General features: G+C 43.5%; 1 protein-coding gene across 1 annotated transcript in view; it reads right to left on the minus strand.

Annotated features, from left to right (window-relative positions):
- Positions 1-22,076, minus strand: part of znf827 (zinc finger protein 827) — a 74,081-nt gene that overhangs the window by 38,070 nt on the left and 13,935 nt on the right. The window contains exons 2-4 of the mRNA XM_078262648.1: positions 11,793-13,067; positions 9,378-9,550; positions 8,579-9,074 (exon numbers count right to left, since the gene is read on the minus strand). Coding sequence (XP_078118774.1) covers positions 8,579-9,074; positions 9,378-9,550; positions 11,793-13,067 — 1,944 coding nt within the window. The remainder of the gene's footprint in view (positions 1-8,578; positions 9,075-9,377; positions 9,551-11,792; positions 13,068-22,076) is intronic.

Here is a 22,076-nt window from a genome sequence, read left to right on the forward strand (position 1 = left end):
TCCTCTTTTTTTCCTTCACACTGCCCCCTCCCCATCCCATTCATGTCTTAATATTTTATTCTCAGATCTATTCAACTTCAAGTCTGGTTTCCTTATCCTTTCTCACCCCAGAAGTCGTCTGAATCCTCTTCAGACGCAAGGACATGAAATAACTCCTGTACTTCTGTAGAGCGTGATAGCAATCAGCTGAAGTCTTATCTGCCATCTCTGCAGTGTGTAGCCTAGGTTAGGGAGTGAACTGTCACATGGATCCCTCTGCTCTAAAGCCATCTTCAAGAGAAACTGGGCCACATCTAATCAGCCTTAGATGAATAATTAATAATTAGACATGGAGCAACTTCCGATAGACGCCAAGAAAAGAACAGCGGGGCAAGTGCCTCTTTGTGTCTCTCAGCACGTACCACTACACTGCGCACTAAAATAAAGGTTTAAATAGGCTATGGCTTACAACATTGTGGACATTTAAAATGGCTATAAAACAGTGAGAGAAGCTGCAGATATACATTTAAAATATGTATTCCGTTTGCCCGTGCAAAGCTACTTGATATCTTCATTTCATTCAGTGCAACTATGGAAACCGTGGGGAAGGTTAAAAGATACTATTGTAACCTGATTTACAACGGGCGCACCAACCCATTTTCCAGAAACAATTACAGCACTATAAGTACTTCATTGAGTACATGAATACATGAAACTTGAAACTCTTATATGAATGTGTGGGCAAGTTATGCGGTTGCAAAATATGACAATGTCATATTATTGATAAATGTAAATTGTCGTTTTTTTTTTGTTTTTTTTTTTCCCCCTTTCTGGTGTTATGGTTATTAATGATTTTATTTTTTCGTAATTTATTTTTTACTTATTATGGTTAAACAGATAAACACCTGCCGTAGAAGGGGGTCAGGAAAGAGATTTTATCTGCTTTGAGCAACCATGAAGCTTGTAGGAAGTGTGTGTAGAACCTTATCATCTCTGCAATGTTAGCATGTTGTGGTTTGCCAAAAGTAAAAACAAGTAAGCCTCTATGGATGAAACAGTATCTGCAACGGTGGTGTTGTGATTTAGACAGTTTCACACGCGAGTCACGAAGCGGAGCCTGGTTGCTATGGTGAAGTTTAAAAGGCAGGCCATCACATATGCTAATGATAACCAAATGTGGCAAAGGTTGCCTTCTATATTTGTCTTTGTTAATTGTAAAAATATATGCACCTCAAGAGTTACTTTTCCTTACAGCAGAATACGTTTGTAATATGAGGTCATTGTAAGGGTCATGCATTCTGTTCTGAAATAAGCTTCATTTGCTGGTGCTCCAACAGACACCACAACTGGGGAGCTGCGAAGGAGCTACACGTATTAGAACAGGTTCACCTCTGTTATTATCTTTATTTATTCAAAATAAAAATTATTAAAATGTATATATGTCATTTAAATTTCCATTGTTTTTTTTATTTCTAATCTAATAGAATTTAATTGTGGCCAAGTAGGATACCAACAAACAACTCTATCCTATGAGCACTCTCCCCGACCCTTCCGTTTTCAATCCACACACACACACACACACACACACACACACACACACACACACACACACGAGAGGCTATCACTCTTGGGCAGACTGCTGTCCAGTCTCCTCTGGCCCCAGCAGAGATCTGCTCCGCTCCTCACCCTACCATCTCACCTAACATCTCTAACCGCTACAGGGCTCCCGCCCCCTGCCCGCATCATCAATCTGCGCCGGCTCCAGACCCTTTGATTAATGATGATCTATGCTGGAGGGATAGAGGGCTCAGGGCCGGGGGATACGGGGCAGGAAAAGGGGACAGGTGCTGGTGTTTTGACCACCCATGTGGTGCCACGATGCCACACTATGGCGGGCCGGGGCTGCAGTTCAAGAGGGGGAGAAGGAAGAGGTTGAGCGTGGGGGGGGTGTGACCTTCAAGTTCAGGGGCAGTGGTGCAGGGTCGCACACGGCACCAGCTGGAAATGTCACACCATCAGATGTCAGCGGGCAGGCTAAGTATAACCTGGTCAGCACCTGGAAGGACGTCCTCTAATTAGAAGCGTGTTGGGCCATGTCGGATCAGACAGGGACAGCACACTTGGTCACCGCGTTACAAACACACATGAAAATACACTATCCCATACACCCACGCAGACACACACTTTACACTCTATATCTTAGGAGAAATCCCTACTTTAAGTTGTCACATACAGAAGTACGTGTTCTGTGTAAAGCTGGCGTCAAACTATATACAAATGCTGGGCTGCACAAAGTTCAAGTTCAACAAAAGCCACTGACAAATACAAACTCAACACAAACTTAAGATTCCCAAATTCTTCTCCTCTGTGGCCTTACGAGAACAAAAACAACCTCAGGACGTGCACTCACACACAAAGTCACAACACTCCAGTGACCTTTTGGATTGTCGCTATAAATAGAGTGTATTTCCACTCAGAATCTATGTTACAGAGCCCAATGAATTATTAAGTAGCCTAATCCAATGGGCAAGTTTTTTTTTTTTTATTCCTCTAAGCTGATAGCTCAATAACAAAAAGCCAGAGCACACTACCAACAGGAACAATTCAGCCTGCAACGCCAAGCTTACACTTTGGCCTCGACCTGTCGGTCAGAATTTCACAGTCACAATAGCATCATGCGCATCCAGTCTCTGGCAGATCATCTTGTGAAGTGAACACCGATGTGAGGAGAACATGGGCATCTATTCTGTGAGCTTCCTGCCTGTGTGAGTACATACCCAGGCCAATGTCAGCTCTCTGCACATGATACTGTACGGCTGGTTGTAGCTCAGGGTTGACGATGCTATCAGTTTGTTTCCATCTTATCACACGCTTCTGACACCTGCCACCAATGCTACTTTCATAGCTGTTCTCTTCCCTGTTTCTCTCCCCTTCACCATGCTTCTCTCTCGTGCCTCATCCGTCTCGCTGCCAGGCGCTTGTCCACTCCACCTCACCTCTCGCTCCATGGCCAGGGCTGCCGTCAAATAACTTCATTAGCTTTCCACCTCTGTCACGCCGGCCTGCTCCCCTCTGACAATTGGCTGCTGTTTTCTCCCAGAGAAAAAAAAAAAAAAAAGCACAGAGCTACGTGGGGCAGGTTGAGAACCCAACAATAGCTGACAGTGTGCTAGACACCGGACAGTGATACTGATGGCTGCAGTGGGGATGTATGGACCAGAGGTCACACACAAAAGGCCTGCCTGTGTCTGCTCATGCAGAGCTGGAAGGCAAGGGACATGCAGATGAAATCTAGATGCTCACAAAGTGACAAAACTAAAGACAGGAGATTTCAAAATTCTCTAAATTCTGTGTCAACTAAGCGATGGTATTTCTGTAATACACGTCTACACTACTACATTCAATAGATGCCCCTTTGGTGTTTTCAAATACAAATTGTGTCTATAACACGGATAATGACATAATAATGCAGGAGGGGGGGGGGAGAGAGAGAGAGAGAGAGAGAGAGAGAGAGAGAGAGAGAGAGAAGAGAGAGAGATAAACAATGTTCTCTAAAAATCCTCAAAAGTAAGATTTTTCATGTGCATTGATAAAATTCTGCCTGTGAATCATTTCACTGTCGCAAAGCATTGCATAGAATATACTCTCCCAGGAACAAGATAAATAAGACAACTGCAGAAGCATCATGACAGATGCAACACCTCCCACAACCCCCTGCATGCCAATTATTCACACCCAGCCAGGGTCAAGCTCGTTGTGCCTGTGTCACCGCAGCGGGGTGTGTGTGTGTGTGTGTGTGTGTGTGTGTGGGGGGGGGGGTGGTGCAGTGCCCACTGTCATTATTAACTCAGGGTCCACTGGGCACAGGGTAGGGGCTGTGCATTTCAAAGTGCCTCTGTGGCTTTCATCTCTGAATCAAAATGTGGATCACACTGGATAGCTAACGGTTGTGTCAACGTGCAAGGATACAAATCAAAGGGTATCACTGTAACACTCAATGGAAAAGAGGGCAGCCCAAAAAAATGATATGCTTATTATGTCAGAGGTCAGGAAGAGTTCACTGGCTTTTTATGCCTGGGGAACTCGATGCAACTCCCTCTTTGCCTCTTTCTCCCTCTCCCTTACTTGCTGTCACTTTATGTCTCTTTTTTTCCCTGTCCAGCTTTTTACACCCCCCTCCATCTCCCCCTCTTCCACCCTCCCTCTCCCTCTCCCAGGCCTTGTGGGATTGAGGCTCTGAGACAGCAGTGTAAAAGCAGGAGGGATGAGCTGCCCGTGTACACATTCAATCTGGGTTGGCAGGGAGGTCAAAAGAAATAGAGTCTGGAGGTCCCAGGAGGAACTTCCTCACCTCTCCCTCCCTGGCTGCTCTGTGGCATGGGTAAGTCTCACAAAGATCTGAGCCCAGCTCTTCTCAGTTTCATAAACCTCTATCTTTCATTTCGCCCCCCAACAAAGGGAGAACTTTGTGATCAAAGAAGCAGTATTCATTAAAACTCATCATCATGTGTTCAAGTTCAACATCCTCTCGTCCTGTCTTTTTATATCCTTCCTCATTCTCCTTGAATGATGCCCTGACTAAGATGTCCGCCACTTGACACTGGACTGACATTGCGAGGAGCCATCTTGGCTCCTCTGGGAGTTGCCTGGGCTTGATTGCGCAGTCTGGGAGTGAAGCGCAACTGGCACCCAGGGGGCATCCATGTGGAGCCCGGCCGTGCGAGATCGAGGGGGAGTTAACTAAGCTGGCCCAGTCCCTGTGCATCCTGGCGGGGTCACAGGATGGCACTGAGGGCGCTAATCATTTCAAATTATGAATTCCTTTTTAATTATGAATTATGCATACATTTTTAATTAATCTAATGTTCCCAGGGTTTTTTCCTCCCATCCTCGCTCAAGATCTCAATCTAATTACACAGCATTAAGTGGAAGAGTGGCAGCCGTAGCCCCGACCCCGACGCTGAACCTCGGTCAACCTTTTTCCATCAATCTTGCCATCCTCCCTGAGCTCATCCTTTGATATTTTGCAACTTGGTGAAATGCATCTAAACACGGTCCGGTCCTAGTATACCTTAGAGCAGCATGTTTGTCAAGGTTGTTAAAATAATGCTGTATCGGAACGCTTCCATGTCACATTCCAACTTTACCAGTACCAAGAAATTGGGAATTTTGAGGTGCACACAACCAGGTACTCATTAACTGCAAGAAAGGGCAAAACTTGGGAAACTTCAATATTTAAATGAGGCTTAAATAAGTACAGTTGCTCTATGTAAACAATCCTTATTGCAGCACTCCCAACCGACTTCTTCTACTTGTCATTTTCAGTTGATCTCATCAGGACCTTTAGAATAAAATGTGTCACCATATAATAACACTGACACACAGGCAAAAAGAATTGTTAAAAGGAGAAAGATGCCTAGAGGTTACAGATCTTCAACTCCCCTGACAACTGATAAAATGTGGGATTAATCCCTCAGCAACTTTTATCGAGGTGCCCTTGAGCGAATCATTTAGTCCCCAACTGCTTCACTGGAGCTAATCAGTGGCCAACAGCAGAGGACTGGGGATGTAATACTGGGCAGCCATCAAGTGTCATTTTAACTGTGTGCAAAAGAAGCAACAAAAAAAAACTGTATTCAACCTTGGATAGATAAATAATCTCAAAAATGGTCAAAGAATGTAATAGTATTTGGGTATTGTAATGCCATTTTAAGCAGATAATACCTAGTTCAAAAACAGACTGTTAATCTACAAAATGAGATGTGAACATTTTGTACTTGCTCTGATTTAGGTCATGACTTTAGTGATGCTCAGTGGTACTTAAGTTGATTTCTATGTGCACATTCTACTCTGTTGCTACCAATCATGAATATACACACAATGATATGCTGTTTCTGCATGAGGTGCACTTGAACTGATGAATACCAAAAAAAGATCCCTGTTATCTGTTTAGCAAAGCATTGTTTAGAGTCATAAAGCCACTGAAGCCTTACTTTTGAAAAGTAAGAAAAAAGCTCATTATCAGAACATTCTCAGTCTACTTACTCCTTCGTGGTATGCTTGGAATACTGTAACTATGCTAAGAATGTCTCCTCGCTTTTGCTTATTCCAACACACTTTCAACGTACGCATAAGTGGCATGACACAAAGAGTGTGCCAACAAATCAGTTAGATGTGTTGGGCTTAGCAGTATCCACCATTTGTACATGGATTGAGCTTCTATCATTGTCATCTTTTGAATATCAATTTACAAATTCAGATCTCATAGGTGACATCCTTCCTGTGTTTATCCCAGTGTTGCATCAGCTGGGCATGTTATTGTTATAGTACTGGCATATTTCAAGCCTTTGTATCCGTGTTTACTAAGGCATGGATACCCGACCCGAGCCCGATGGGTCCCGACGGTACCCGACAGACCGGGCCGGGATTCGGACAGATATTGAGAAATTATGGTCGGGTTCGGTCACATCAGCGTGATAAGACATTTGTTGTAAAATGGTGCTGCGGCTCCTTTAAGAGAAATCATGTGTCTGTGTGTGTATGTGTCTATGTGGAAGCTGGTCAGAAGAGAGATAGATAAAGAGGAGCAGACGTGTAAATGCGACCGGAACAGAGTTATTCATGTTACAACGGCAGCCCTGGAGGTACCGAGTCTCCCCTGGTTTTCTGATCACGATCGGAAACGAAGCAAGCAGTGAAGGTTAACATATTGAACATTTTAACAGCTTATTAACGTGCGCTTGTTGCCCCGTGTGCGCTGATGCGCTCATCTGTTGACATTTCTGAATGCCTTCCTACAGTTGTTTAATAAAAGCTTTCCACACAAACAAACGTACATGTCATTAGTATGAGAAAAAAAATTAGACTTTAACGGTGTCGGGCTCGGACATAAATCTCTTGATGCCTGTCGGGCTCGGTCACGGTTCTGTCAGACGCGGGCCGGGTTCGGACAGAAAAATTCGGCCCAATCCAGACTCTAGTGTCTACTATGGTTTTCAACAGCAATATAACAGTCTATATAAAGTATGTGTACTGGCAAGACAATGTTGTGCTAAAACTCGGATCAGAAACACCTTTTGTTACGTAGGTGCCACTTGTTATACAATGGGCAATCGAAGTGCACATGATCAAACTTTTACACATATAAAAAGCCAACATATATATCTCTTTAAAGTTTCAATGCTTGTTAAACAGCTTTTTTTTTTTTAAATGTATAAACTCTATTTATATAAAATCGTTTTAACTACTTGTAGGCACAATGAAAATAACCTAAATTTATTTTGTCTTCCTCACCATCCGTGTCTTAAGGGCACGTTTTGAGTTCCTTGGGTGTTGCCCTAACCAATTTAAAATGTGGTACTTGTGAGAAGGCTAAAAGTCCATGGCCTACTTTTCTACCATGCTCATGGGAGAGATACAGAAACCAAGGTTGTACATAACCCTGTGTACAAGTGAAGGCATCCCTGATATCCTCAATATGCACAATGGTAGTTAAAGTCTGAAAAACAACAAGACCCACGCAGCTGTGGCACATAGTGTGTCAACTATTCCTATTCAATTTACTGTATAAAGGAAAACTCTAGCAGGATTTTACATTTGATTGCTATGTTAATGCCCATAAAACATCTTAACACATTAATGTATTTGCCACCCTCAAAAGCTAAAACGGTCTATTCAGTAAAAGGTTTGAGCTAACTCTCAGACATTTAAGGCTCCATTAAAAACTGCTCAAATAGACATACTGCAGCCTTGACCCGAAACAATAAACATTAAACTGTTTACACTTCTTAAGAATGTTATTTCTGGTGACAGTGAAGAATAAAATAAAACTTAAGGCAAAGGAGAGACAACTGGAGCTCAGAATGGATGTCTTCATGTTCAAATCTGGAAGAAGTGAAATACTCTTTTTTTTTTTTTTTTTAAATGGGCAACTGCAATGACTGGAGTTACAAAGTCAAGTTGAGAAAGTGGTACAATAAACAAATAATTATGGATAACTGGTAGTCAAGCTGGTAGTGTGTCTGTGCACACTGTTTTTTCATGTATTTCTCAAAATTTCTCAATTACTTGATATAAATCTGTCTTCCATTTGGACAGTAGTAACTTTTAACTGCAGTACAGTATGTCCTGTACATTGGTGGGTTTTCCTTTTTTATATGATGGCAACAAAAGAAAACTCACACCTGCCTACCTCCTCCTTAGATCTGTGTTCACTTCACAAGATGATCTGCCAGAGACTGGTGTTAACGCTTTTAATTTCCATAGGTTACCGTGATTATACATAGGCTCCCAAGTCCGCAAAAATATACATATTGACTGAATTAGAGCAGAAACTATTAGTTGATTAATCGATCAGTTGATAACCAGAAAATAAATCAGCAACTGTTACTGTGTTAAGTATTTCTTAAGCAGAAATGGCAAAACAAACTGGCTCCAGCTTTGCAAAAGTAAATATATTCTAGTTTTCGATGGGTTTTTTTTCTATGATGCCACCAGGGGCTCTCTAAACGGGCACTTCTTTGCTATTTGCCGACATTCTAGTAGATATCTACTGAATTGCATTTTTCATTTTATGAAAAAAACAAACATTTATGCCAACCTGAAAGCTTCATAAGCAGGTCAGTAGCCGTCTTGGTAGTGATGTCAGGGCTGAAGAGGGAGGCTGTGGTTGGACCACTGGGACTGGATCTGAGCCCGACTCCTACCCCAACTCCAGGTAGGTCCAGGGAGTTGGCACTGCTGCTGGGACGGTCCCTGCACATGCTAAAGGGGGAGAGCACAGACAGATCTCTCTCCTGTTGCTCCTCCTTGATGTGGACGTGATTGGAGGGTGCCTCGACCGAGGGAGATGTCTGCTGCTGGGTGTCTGAGTGCAGCGGGGACACCTCCGTTCCTCTCAGGTCTGTGGAGCTGCTGTCACCCATCAGGGAGCCCTCGCCCTCAGTGTCGGTGGTGAGCTCCTCTTTCACCTTGACGTCTGTGCGGGGGAAGTGCTGGTGGCAGCGCATGTGAAGCTTCAGGCTGAAGTGACGGGAGGAGGTGAAGGGGCAAAGTTCGCACTGAAATGTCTCACCCCGGTCCTGGTGCTGATGTACCTGGAAAAGAAGGACAGGTTTGTGTCAAATAACCTTTTTCTCTCTGGCACTACAGCACATAAAGAGGAAAGACAGGAGTCTTTGCTTCATTTCAGTTAAAATATATCTGCAAACATGCAGCAGGGTTTAATTTGATTAAATTGCCATGTAGAGGATTTATTACACGTTTAACTAAAGCATGCATATCCTTTAATGTTAACAATTATATTTCAAGAGACATAATAGCCACTAATTAAAGATGATGTGGGTGGGGGCGACAAGGGGTGCAGGGTCACAAAATGAAGAAAATCCATATCATCTCACCTTCATGTGGGACTTAAGATTGTCTTTGCGAGCACAGCGGAAGGGACACAGCGGACACTGGTGGCTTTTCAAGCCTGTGTGGATGACCATGTGTCTCTTCCAGTAGCTCTTGCGTTTGATGACCAGTCCACACACAGGACACTGGAATGGTTTGCCACCATCCTCAGGAGAGCCTTGAGGGCACCAAAGAACATAGTTACAAGAAGAGTCATTAGTGTCTTAATGCATGGAAATATGTACTTTGTTACTGTTAAGAAATAAAAACCATGCCTTTTCAATTACAGACTACAGTATTCACATCTCTAGAAGAGGCAACTACTCCACACCTAATGGTGAAAACTATCAAGGGAAATGCCAGCTGGAAGCAATGGAACAATGGAAGTAAAAACTCAAGCATGTTTTAGTATCTCGATTATTGTTGTTGGCTTCATATCCGGCATCCATTACTGTTTAATTGGTCTTATTAGAAAGAGGCATGATTGCATTACAAATTCTACAAGGGCCTGTCAGGATGGCTTCATAAGTATTCCAGTGCCGTTCCTTGAAAAACATCTGGTAATCAGTGTTTGGTGAAATTACTGTGCTCAGCCATTCATTGACCTGAGGTGTAAAACCTCGAGACTGCCTATTTGCAACAATAAACCGCCATCTGCGGCCCAACCTCTCCCAGCACAGCAGAGATCACAATGCAAAAATGACTTGTGCTTATTCTGACTTGAGCCGAGTGAGGCGGAAATAAAACAGGGCAGAGGAAATGTGCGCGTTTAGCACCTTCATCTTAGTATTTAACACACCTGTTTCTGTGCTTTAGAAAGAGGAAGAAAGCTTTGCGTACATATTCCAAGTGCAGAACATGCCTGTGCAGTAGAGATTTTTTACAGTGGGATTGGCAAGGGACGACAATAAAACTAGACATGACAGTCAATAATCAAGGTCACATTTTTCAGTCTGGCGATCAAACAACTACCTGCATTTTTACAGCGCTGCTCGACCTTGACGGCTCGCGGGTTAGAGCAGACCCCCTTTTTAGCATGCAGATCACAGAATATTACATCGACTGCCTCATCTGTCTGAAGTCAATTTGATCCAGCCATTTTAGATTTGGCGGGGTTGCGACACAATCCTTCAAAAGTGCCCATCCATCTCCCTGAAAACATTCTGCTCTCCCTAAAGGCTACTTAGCAAGAGCCTGCACTTTGAAGCTTTCTCAGTCCCTGTGCAAGAGTGAGATCTTGTGTGCACCCTTGTTTGGTTATATGTCTACATCTAAGTACACTTACAGAATATACTGCATGGCCATTTGTGAGTAACAGAGAGAGAACATAAGAGGGAAGGAGAGAGAGAGAGAGAATATGAGTGTGAGTGTGTGTGTGTGTGTGTGTGTGTGTGTGTGTGTGTGTGTGTGTGTGTATACGCATCTGTATCCAGTCAGTGGAAAGTATGATGTGTTTGGCCTTAAGTCTGCTGTGCTGATCAGTGCAGAGGGTTCTGGCTAGTGGGGTTTGAAGCCAGGAGGGGGCTGCCGAGATGGATATGGACTCCAGGGCTCCCCACTGTGCCGAGCACACACTGACGGCCCCCTTTTGGCAGCACGCACATCCGAGCACAAACGAGCTGGTCTGGGAAGGCAGTGAGGTCTCAGTCTGAACCCCCCGTCGAGCCCACAGACCATTTCCCAGACTAGAAGGCCAGCCAGGGCTGTTTTCTCTCGGCTATGCTCTATGCTCGGCTGACAGTTAAGCTGAGGCTACACTACTCGCTACTTTAGCACCAGTGAGGTGAGAACAAAACCATTACAAGACCAGAGAAAACATGTCATCAAAGATCAGAATGATGCCTGTCTTTGGTGACAAGTAAACCTGCTAATCTCCCACACAATGACAGCAAAATCATTTTATCTTTTAGGGCCACGCCTCCATTGCAATATAAGTTTTAATTCTATCAGTACTAATCAGTTTTAAGTGTTAGTAGTTCTTTGGTGAATGCTGAATGGGAAGAAGTATAATGACACCTCAGGCAAATTTGTACCATTCTTTTCCAAAAGAAAACGGTATTGTAAAGGAATATGAAAACTTTCCATAAATGGAGTTCAGCTGAAATGATCTTGAACCTTCATAGTGTCTCTCTTCTACACAGACATAAGGTCATTTTATTTCATTGTAGCAACCTTGGTTAATCTTAAATAGCCCGATTCTGTGTTTAACACAATGCAAAAATAGTGTGTGTTTGAGTGTTCTGTAACTGTGTCTCACTAAAGAAAAAACATATTTTCACTGGAAAAATATCCAAAAAGGTACCTAACCTAAGCTGAGCTCTACTCTTTCTATCTTTATTGGTGTGACCATTTGATCAATGTAGTTGTACTATTACTATGCATATAGTGATTGCTGTGCATATAGTATTACTTTAGATTACCTGCTTGGCTGTTGGGCTTGCCTCTGCTCTTTGGAGTAGAGGGCAACAGCAAGTCCAGGCTCTGGGTGGGTGTAGAGGGTGTGGTAGCCTTCTGGTTCTTGTCCAGCAAGGGCTTCACATCCTCTTGGAGGACCCCAGCAGTCGCCAAGGAGGAACCATCCTTCTTCTCTGCCAGCAGGTTTCCCGCTGCCCTGGCTGCCACCTCTTTGAGCAAGGCAGCAGAAGAGGTCATTGACACAAGTGAGAGAAAGGAACTGGCTGAGGATTGGTGGTCAGTAGCAGCACTGGTCGTTGACGAGGCTTGGCTCCGCTCACTGACTTTCTTGGAAAGTGCAGCGAGGGTGGAGCTAGCTGACTGTGGGCTGAATGGAGAGTTGAAGGCATCAAAGCGTACCACATCATCTCCTCGACCACTGCCTCCGAGCGCGGGCACCGCAGATGAGGCAGAGGTGGAGGAGGAGGAAGAAGTCGTTGAGGAGGCGGCCACGGCATTCTTGTCTTGAAGTACAGCATTCGCTGCTGCTTTTAACTTCTGGATTGCAGAGTCTGGGGACAGGCTGGAGCCGCATGGCGTGGAGCAGCTGGCCGGTGGCCATTTATCTGCAACACCTGCCCATACAAAGCCACTGCCGTTACTAGGGGTGACGGAGTTAAAGGGGTCAAGGGGCTCTTGCTTAATGTTGGTGACTGAGGGTGCCAAGGAGGCTGGCGAGGCTGAGCCGCTGTTGTTGTTATTGGCCAGTTTTCGGGCAAGAGCACTTAACTGCTGGGCATGGTGGGAAGATGGGGAGAGGGTCAGAGGTGGGGCTAAACCTATTGGAGGAGATTCCCCCCCAGCACCTCCCCTGGATGAACGACCCAGGAGCTCCCCAGTGTCAAGTTTCAGCGACCCAGCCTCTAGGAGGCGCCGTAGGTTGCTGCTGAGGGGTTTTCCCAGAGCCCGAGATGCTGCCTCACCATACAGTGATGATACCACAGAAGAGAGTGTGTCCTGGGCCGAGAATGCGCCTCCATCCAGTCCAAGAAGTTCCAAAGAGGCACGATGGACGGGTGTGGGGCAACCCAATGAGCTCTCACCTCCACAGGTATCGTGGTCCCCGGACCCAGTGCTGACTCCAGGCCGCTCATCAGGAGAGGAGCCCCTGGCCAGGAGGAGCTCATCCTGGGTGTCTCCATAGGACGACGACTCTGAGCGTGTGTCAGAAGCATTCCCAAACCAGCCTTCCTCCTCCACAGGTCCGTCATCAGGCCCTCCTTCCTCATTGCTGTCCACATCTGGAAGAGGAGAAGGAACATAACATTTACTGTGAGGGAATAGAAATAAGTATTGGGACATAGATATCACCATATTGCTCTAGTGAACAGTTAGACTAGACATTCTCTTTCAAGTAAACATTTGAGTATCCTGATTATGAATTCATCTACATCAAACACTTTAACTTTACTAAGACTTAAGTAGAGGGCATATGCATAGCTTCCGGCTAGACAGCTTGTAACATTGGAAGTAACCATTTACTATTAACTTTTATTATTTCCCATCCTTGCTTGTCTGATGATACAAAGCAATTAGTGATCTGTACTATGTGGATGCCTAATTGAGACCATGATTTTGAACATTACCAAACACTATTACCTACCCAAACCCAAGTGGAATGGCCATTTGAATCTGCAAAATATACACTTCATTGCTCAGCGAGAAGACCACTAAAATTACACACAAGTTCAACCTTTGTTATACAATAGCTGCTTTATGCAGGGAGCATGCAAGATGTTTGAGTAATTTAGATTTTTCTGTCCTTTTTTAACCGTATTTTTCCCACCCTTGGTCTGGAAGAGTCTAGTAAAGGGGTTACCATGACAACGGGTCCTTCTGGGAGGCTAGACAGCAAAGATTAGGGTAATGGAGGTTACAGAACTGGATTAATATTCATGAGCCTGCAGATACCACCAGGGAGCCAATAAGGATAGGGTTAAGGTCACCAAGGGTCATTAATATACACTTCATGTATCAATATTCATAAGCAAAACATTACAGCTTGCCAGACAAGGGCGAACAAAGAGAAGTGAATATTCCTGATACATATTAACAAACCTCCATAAGAATATGTCAAAAGCACCAAGCCTGGGCAAAAAATAATGTCAAAACTGAGTGTTCATCCCCACCTCTTTGGGTTACTGTACACAACCTCACAAAACCTAAAAAAGGAACTGACTGAGATTTCTCAGAAAATTGGCACTCCTACAGTTGCAAAAACACGTGTCAATGAAAGATTGTTTCAAATGTTTCACACACCAACATACATACAGTATATCCACACACACCAAAGCTGTCTTCACCCTCGCGACCCTGACAGAGGCCTGGTGGGCCTGCTCTCTGTTTACAGGCAAAGGCAAAACGGTTGCCAGGCAACCCAGCCCAGCAACCTGTTGGGATCATTAGAGTTGTCTGACATCTGGCCAACGTGGCTCGCCATGATCCACAAAGGTGACCACAATCACAACCCACTATGGCCACTACTCTCCTGCTGCAACAGATATTAAACAGGGCTTACGCACTTCCAAACATTCTCATTTCTGTCTCTCGCACATCTTACATTTTTCAGTAACACATAACCAAAAGCTGACAGGAAATGCCAAAGACCAAGGCAGCCGTAATAATAATGGCCTTAGGGCTCTCCAACCCAGTTATGAAGGCATATCTAATAGACTTCACATACATGTAGGCCTACGCAAACAATGCAAGATGTTAAGAGAGTGATGAGAACAACATGCCTGACCCTTCGCACCTCTTAAGACTGTTTAAAAAAAGGTGAATGAAAACGTCACGTGCCGATTGTGAACCAAATTTTCCTATGCTCCTTGAAGCAATTTGCCACCTGAGTAGGGTTAACATGAATGAAAGAGAGGGAGAAAGAGCCAGTGAGTCATGCAGGGCAGGGCTTGACCCATTTCCATGTGACATGTGAAAAGCAGCAAGAGCCACTAATGGCTGTAATGTGGTTAGAGGGAAATCGCTAGATTGCTGACCCAAGGTCTCAGCTTTGTGGCTGAACGCTCTTGCTTCCTAGGTTCACTTTTAAACCTCAGGGTTAGGTACAGCTGAACGCAACACTACACCACTAGGCTTCTGCCAGAGTGCTACAGTGCACTGATGCGCTCCACTACCATGGCATTGTGTCACAGGCGAGCCACCCCCGTGGGCGAAATGACATTTCCCAAGGTCATGGTCTCCAGTCCAAGCTCTAAGGGGGCCTCGTCTGAGCTCTGTTCTCACAACTGCTGCTGTATGACCACCAAACGCAAGGGGACAAACATAATGCACGTGCATACATATTACAGTTTAGACTACAAACCCACAGCCAAGAGTGTGATTTAATGCTGAAGTCCTCACCCCACTGCATTTCTGACACACATTCAACTGCTTTGCCTCCAGTACAATGGCTGGCTCTGCGACAGTAACTGCACCCCCCCCCCAGTGATGGAAGCATGGAGATACGGGTCCAGGCGGCAAGCGTCTGCTACTGAAAGGGAACTATTTAGTGGTGTAATGGCGGGGATGACTTGCATGTTGAGACAAACAGCTGCGGGGTGCTCAGCAGTCTGGATCTGTTATCACTCACACACGGGTGATTCAGTGGTGCAGCAGCGGGGGATTTTCTCTCTGGGCCACAAAGATGTATAGTGCCACCACATTGTAGACAAAGAGAGAGCCATAACAAGTCAAAGTGCAAGCTGAGGCTACATAAAGAGAAGGCCGTGGTGCCTGAGACAGGCTAGAATAAACTGTCTGGCTTGAGCTTAAACAGAGATGTACACTGAGCAGCTAAAATTATTTTTGATGCAGCACCTCTGCGACTTAAACTGTTTGGAAACCTGTGTGTTGTGTTAACCTGTCACAAAAAACAGACAAGGAGCTCACAGCCTGTAACAGCTAAAAACAGTTTGACATTACAGGTAGAGTACTTGTTCATTGTTTTACCACGCAGTGCTGTCAACAATCTCCACTTGTGAACTTGGCAGGATTATTTTGGCCGTGGCTTTTCTAGGTCAGAGAGAGGTGCAAGTATGTGTGTGCATGCACATACATATGAATTTAGTACGGGAGTCAGCCAGATCTCCTTGTCAAACAGAATGATTGCTGGTAAAGGGAAGAGTGAGAGTTAGAGAAGAGCAAGGGACTGGAGTAAGGTTGGCCAGGAGGTCACCGACCACATCTCTCTCTCTCTCTCGAAAATTGGCCTCACTGACCCCAGGCCTGAACAGAGCAGGGGGAGAGGAGATGCGAAGGAAGGAAGGGGCAGATAGAGGGATGGTTTAGGGAGGGGTTGATTTGGCTCGGCAAGAAAGAAGAGGAGGCCATTAGCCGATTAAGGCTGGACAGGGGTGCAACAATACTGTGCCAATGTCAAAACGAGAGTCATGCCCATGAGCTAATATAGCAATGAGAGTAAGAGAGGCAAAGAGAGAGGGAGCGAGAGCTAGAGCGAGGTAATGCAGGTCAGGGAATCACTAAAATCGCAAAGATTGCTGACCGCAAAGCCATAAAAAGTGAAATAACATAAAAGACTGCCACAACATACCAAGACTAAAACAATCACATCTACATCGGCAAAATGATTAGTATTACATCTTCCCTGCTATGACTGGGAGGGGGATATGGTATTGGTGTGTGCATGTGTGTGTCTTTGAGGGTGGGTCAAGGAGGTAGAGCAGGACATGGGAAGGAGGGCAGTGAGTATCGATGTACTGAGGAAGGAGCCACGGCGGTAATTAAGTGTCCGGCTGGGCCCTGGCGGGGGTTGCCACGGCCGCGGGCTATGCTAATGAGCACGGCCAGCGGTCAGGGCTGCCTTCTTAGCGCCTGCTGGACAATATGGTGGGAGAGACGCTCTACTGGCGGGCTCCCGTCTCTGCAAATGACTAACAGTCCTCTCGAGGAGGAAGGTAATTCCATTAATTGGGACACACTGGATCAGGATCGCTTCCCTTCCCTTTTTCCATAATCTCTCAATTGCTTTATCTCTTTTATACCCGCGATTCATCTTCTTCTTATATATCCCTCCCTTCATCCCTTTCCCTCTTCTCCTGTTTTCATAACCGGGAATATTAATATTCAAAATAAATATATTAAGCACCGATGCTCTACATTAATCCAGCTGGAAGTGTGGGAGCTAGCAGACATATTTCCCCCCCTTCAAATGAAATGATATGCCATCAATCTGTTAAATGCTGTCTGTTGCAGGAGCAACATGGAAATTGCTCCAAAGTTTATCCATCGTGTTATTTCCATTAGCAAGCTGATGAAACATGACAACCGACAAGGGTATGAGCAAGACGTGATCACTAAAGCAAAATGTCACACAGTGGAGCAGGTAACTTATTTACTTTTGATGAACTTGGTGATGGTGTGATAGCATTTGCCTTGTGTTGGGAAGTAACACCACTTCTTTACATGCATGCAGTATATATGTAGGCAATTATATAGTAGTTGTCAAGGCCTTTCTTGTAAGTGACTTCAAAAACTGACACTAATTTTTCTTCCATGCAAGAGTAAGCTAAACCATTAAACATCCCTCTAGCAATTAATTATGTTGACACGATGTCTTGACCCAGGAGGAAAAAAATCCTCCTGTGTATTGATTGAGGTTCATGTTAGACATTATGAAAACTCAGAATCAACTCCTTCATTCTCACTCCAACTATCTCTGTCATCCCGTACAACTGGTACTCTTTGACAAAGGCGTAAGGAGCTCATCTCTTAGTTGGAATTGGAGGTGAGGCGATACTCTCAGTGAGGATCAGGGCGCAGGCAGCAGGGCTATATTTAATGGCGGTTGAGACGTATTGAAATGTAGTGCAAATTACCATCTGTGTATTTTCGGCCTTGGCCTCCGTGGTTTGTGGGTACTTTGGGCGGCATGCCAGAGGTGAAACAGGAAGGAGAAGTGTTCTTGGAAGAGAATGAGACGACTGAGAGCCCCAGACCTCTGAAATTCCTCATTGCAGATGAAGTGCACTTTACCCCCTGGTTTATTTTTCCCTTCCATATTTAGCATCTCATGTTTAAAAAAAAATAAAAAAAATAAAAAAAACTTGCTCATCACCTCAGATGTGTCATCAAAGCTATGGACCTAAACTGCTGGAGGGCAAGAAGTGGTATGTTTATTGTATCTTTTCAGCATAAACTGACAAATTACAAAGATTTTGATTAGAGGATATATAAGTATAAGTCGCAGGACTAGCCAAAGTATGAAAAAAGTGCGACTTATAGTCAGGTGCGATTTATATATCAAAATATATATAATTTAACATGTTTTAAATGTTATTTCATGCTGAAAACATTACCGTCTACAGCCGCGAGAGGCGCTCTAGGCTTCTGACAACTATATGCTGCTCCTAAAGACAAATGAGAAAGAAAAGAAACTGCAGGCGACTGCAGGTAGTAAAATACGCAGCCGAAAACGGTAATCGAGCAGCAGAACGAAAGTTTGGAGTGAGTGAGAAACTTGTGAGGGACTGGCGAAAAAGTGACTCTTACTGCAATGAAGAAAACAAAGAAAGCTAGTCACGCGCTGAAATCCAGATGGCCAGAGCTGGAGGAAGGAGTCCACAGATGGGTGCTTTAACAACGTGCTGCTGGGAGAGGCTCGTCAACAGTGCAGTTACGTTACGTTACGTTAACATACCGGACACCTACCGTATTCAGCCCCTTGTTCTGTGTAGTTTAATAACTTGCCTTTCCAGATTAAATGTCTGTTCTTGGTCTTGGATGAAATACATTTACGCACACATGCTTTGGACAGACCGTGTCTTGTTATACATGTTATTTGTATTATTGCATTATGGAATGGGTTGTATCACTAAAATATTATTTACTGTGTCTCTAATGTTGTGACATCTGAATATGATTGTTAGATATATATCTGCATTAAAACTGGGTATACAAATTGGGATTAACAAACCTGTTTTCCAAAACTCCAAAGTTAAATTCAGATGCATTTGCTGCCAAGTATCACTTTATCATTTTAGTTCAATTGCAGAGAGCAGTGTCGTTAATGTGGCTCCCGCAGTTATGGCCAATTTCACATTTTTCCCACATTCCAGAGTCAATTTCCATTTCACAACAACATCCTGATGCAAATGTGTGAATATTTTCATTACAGGAAAGCCTGCTTGAGTAACTAATCGACCAGAAATAGACATATTGCAATTTTAGAACTCTTTTCTCTCACTTAAGAACACCCTCTGTAGTTGAACACAGAGTATTTCACTACATGATTAAAGGATTATCATTTGAGCCATAATCTACAGCCCAGGCTTGAAGCAAACTGCAGTATCTAGCTAATGACACTAATTGGTGAGTGAAAATGGGCTAATGTTCGCTGTCACAGTCCCAAAAACAGCATCAAAACATCTATTACACATGAGATCCTATCTCTGTCTACCAATGCCCATTTCAACACGTTCTAATCTCTGCACCATACTCTCAGAGAAAGTCATGTTTGTGTAGGCCCTATTTAGTATTGTTCTTTTTCAAATGTCTACAATGAAGTGCAACATAAAAGCAGAATGATGAAAAAACAGCCAGAATGATGCATTCATGTGCCACCGTAGAGTCTACTGTAGATAAAAATTACTTCCAATATCTGAAATTAGGGCAAGTGTTGAATGTTAGAGGTCAACTTCCCCAAAATCCCCACCTGTTGAAAACACTGACTTCATTGACGTCTCTCAAACAACCTATAGATGATATGTTTTAGTGTCAATTTGTTGCATGCTACCCAAGTCATCAAGGCCATCCCCTTGGTAATGACAAGCCTCCAACATAGCCTAACTAGCCCACTGTTAATAAGACTGTCAATGGTAGCTATCGGCCATCAGTAAATAAATTATCGATCCATAAAATATCCAGACAGGAATGTCCATTTTTGACTAATTAGCACTTTGATACAAACATCTGAATTATAATTTACACAAATCAAACAGTTAGACAATCAAACTCAGTGGTTTACAACAGCGACCACACCATATAAAGTATATTGTCATACCGTACACACCCTGATGGCAACTATTTCTGACTAAATAAAATGCCATTCATCAAATTAACATAGGAAAATGCATAAATACACAGAGTGTCTTAGGGCCCTATCTTGCACCCGGCGCAGCGCAAAGCCTGACGCAAGTGTCTTTGCTAGTTTAAGTCCGACGCAGTTGTCAATTTCCTGTCCAGCACCCGCATCATTTAAATAGCAAATGCACCTGCGCCCATCTTTGCGCCCATGGGCGTGCTGGTCTTACAGGGTGGCGTGTTCAGGTGAATTCTTGGCGTATTGCTATCTTGAGGCAGCAAGAAGTGATCGTGCCATTGACCAAAAAAAAAACCTGGTCTAAAGTCAATAGCTCAGCATTTCATTGTTATTTTAACAGAGAATTAGTCAAATCCGCCATCATAATAGCAATGCGCCAAGGTACAAACGCACCTGGCTTTTAAAGGGAATGGCAATGACACTGATTGGTTTATTGCATGTTACGCCCAAAACACATCTATGAATTAATGAAGACACTAAGTACAACCCTTTTGAACCATGCGCCCGGTGCACAGACCCGTTTTTCCACCGTCAAACTAGCAAAAGTGTATTTGGACAGGCCCTAAACCCATGTGCTTCACGTCGTGGGCTTAGATCGTTAAAATAGGGCCCTTATTGTTTTCATGGATGTATTAGCTGCTAGTGCCAGTCATGGATGGATGGATATTGTGTCTGTTGTGTAAGTGAAGGTTCTGTTTAAAATCAGCCAGATTAAACCCACTAATATGACTGACAAACGTATGATACAAGTAATATATAACCCAAGCACATTGCTATGTTCATGGCATGAGTCACCCTAAATAGTTCTCCAACCTACTGGATCCCTGACTAAAGGGCCGTCCACACCAACAACGATAACTACAACGATAACGATGTGAGCATCTACACTAATGAACGATAACATTCTGTAAACAGTGGTGCCAAGCGCACGCTATGCACTCCCGCTGTGTCGGAGCCCCAAAATGGATATTGATATTAGGGGTGTGAATTTTCACTGGTCACATCACGATGCATTATGATGAGTCACCTCCTTAATATTATATATTGCTACACATAGTTTTCATCAACAAATTCAAGCAGTCAGATATATATGAACTCCCCTTTTTATTGTATCTGCTCTTGAAAAAGACACTTCCTGAATATAGCGGCGTCTGAACACAAAATCGCTGCATTGATGCAGAATCATCCAGGTCCGCATCGTGATGCATCGATGCAATGATTAATTTCAACACCCCCAACTGATATCCTGTTACTGCTGTACATTGCCCAGAGAAAGAAACAGAAAACCAGAAGGTTATAACTAGGGCTGTCAGCATTAACGCGTTAATCGCGATGCAATTAATAGCATAATAATAATAATAACAATAATAAAGCATAATGCGTTAATTTTTTATTCATTTTTTAAATCGTATTAATCGCATGCCGACATTTATTAATTTATTTTCACTTCACTCGGTTTTGCGTCGTGCCTAACAGGCTACTATTTTGCTGTACTTCCTCGTAACACATCAGGCTGCTGCAGGAATAGCAACGCGGAAAGACACAGACGGTGCGTTCAATGAAACTGGTCATTTACAGCCTCGTGGTGCATTCAAAGTTGTTGTTAAATGCCCTTTTCCCATCTGGTGGTTGTTTTTGTCATTCAACAGCTATTTACTAGTGAAATAAGTTATTGTTATAGTGATTACATTATTATTAAACATTTAATTTTGACGATATGGCCTTAGCAATAAACAAGCCATTCTTTAATGTTGCCAACTGTTTAATACCCTTCTTTTTTTTTTTACTTTCTTAAAAAGTATCAGTTAAGGCACCGGTACCGTTTTAAAAGTACCGCTTTGGCACCGGTATCCAAACCAAACAATACCCAACCCTAATATTGACTCTAGATTCAAATGTGTGACTAGATTAAATATATAATAAACACATACAAATCTTAAAATCAAGTTCATAAAGTCACTTTCTTTGCATTCATTTGATTCCCAATCAAGATACACTGGTAAGAATTGCTTTCCATTGTTAATATGTACTTAAAAACAGTTCTGAAATGCAAAATAATAGAATTTTAATCATGTGATAAAACATGCGATTAATTATAGAAATTCAACGATTAAGAAAATTTTATCGTTTGACAGCCCTAATTATAACTTAAATTCACGAAAATATTCATAGACATTAGCCTTTGTAAAAGAGAAAA

This window comes from Sander vitreus, chromosome 2, assembly GCF_031162955.1.
Source record: "Sander vitreus isolate 19-12246 chromosome 2, sanVit1, whole genome shotgun sequence".
Taxonomy (NCBI): domain Eukaryota; kingdom Metazoa; phylum Chordata; class Actinopteri; order Perciformes; family Percidae; genus Sander; species Sander vitreus.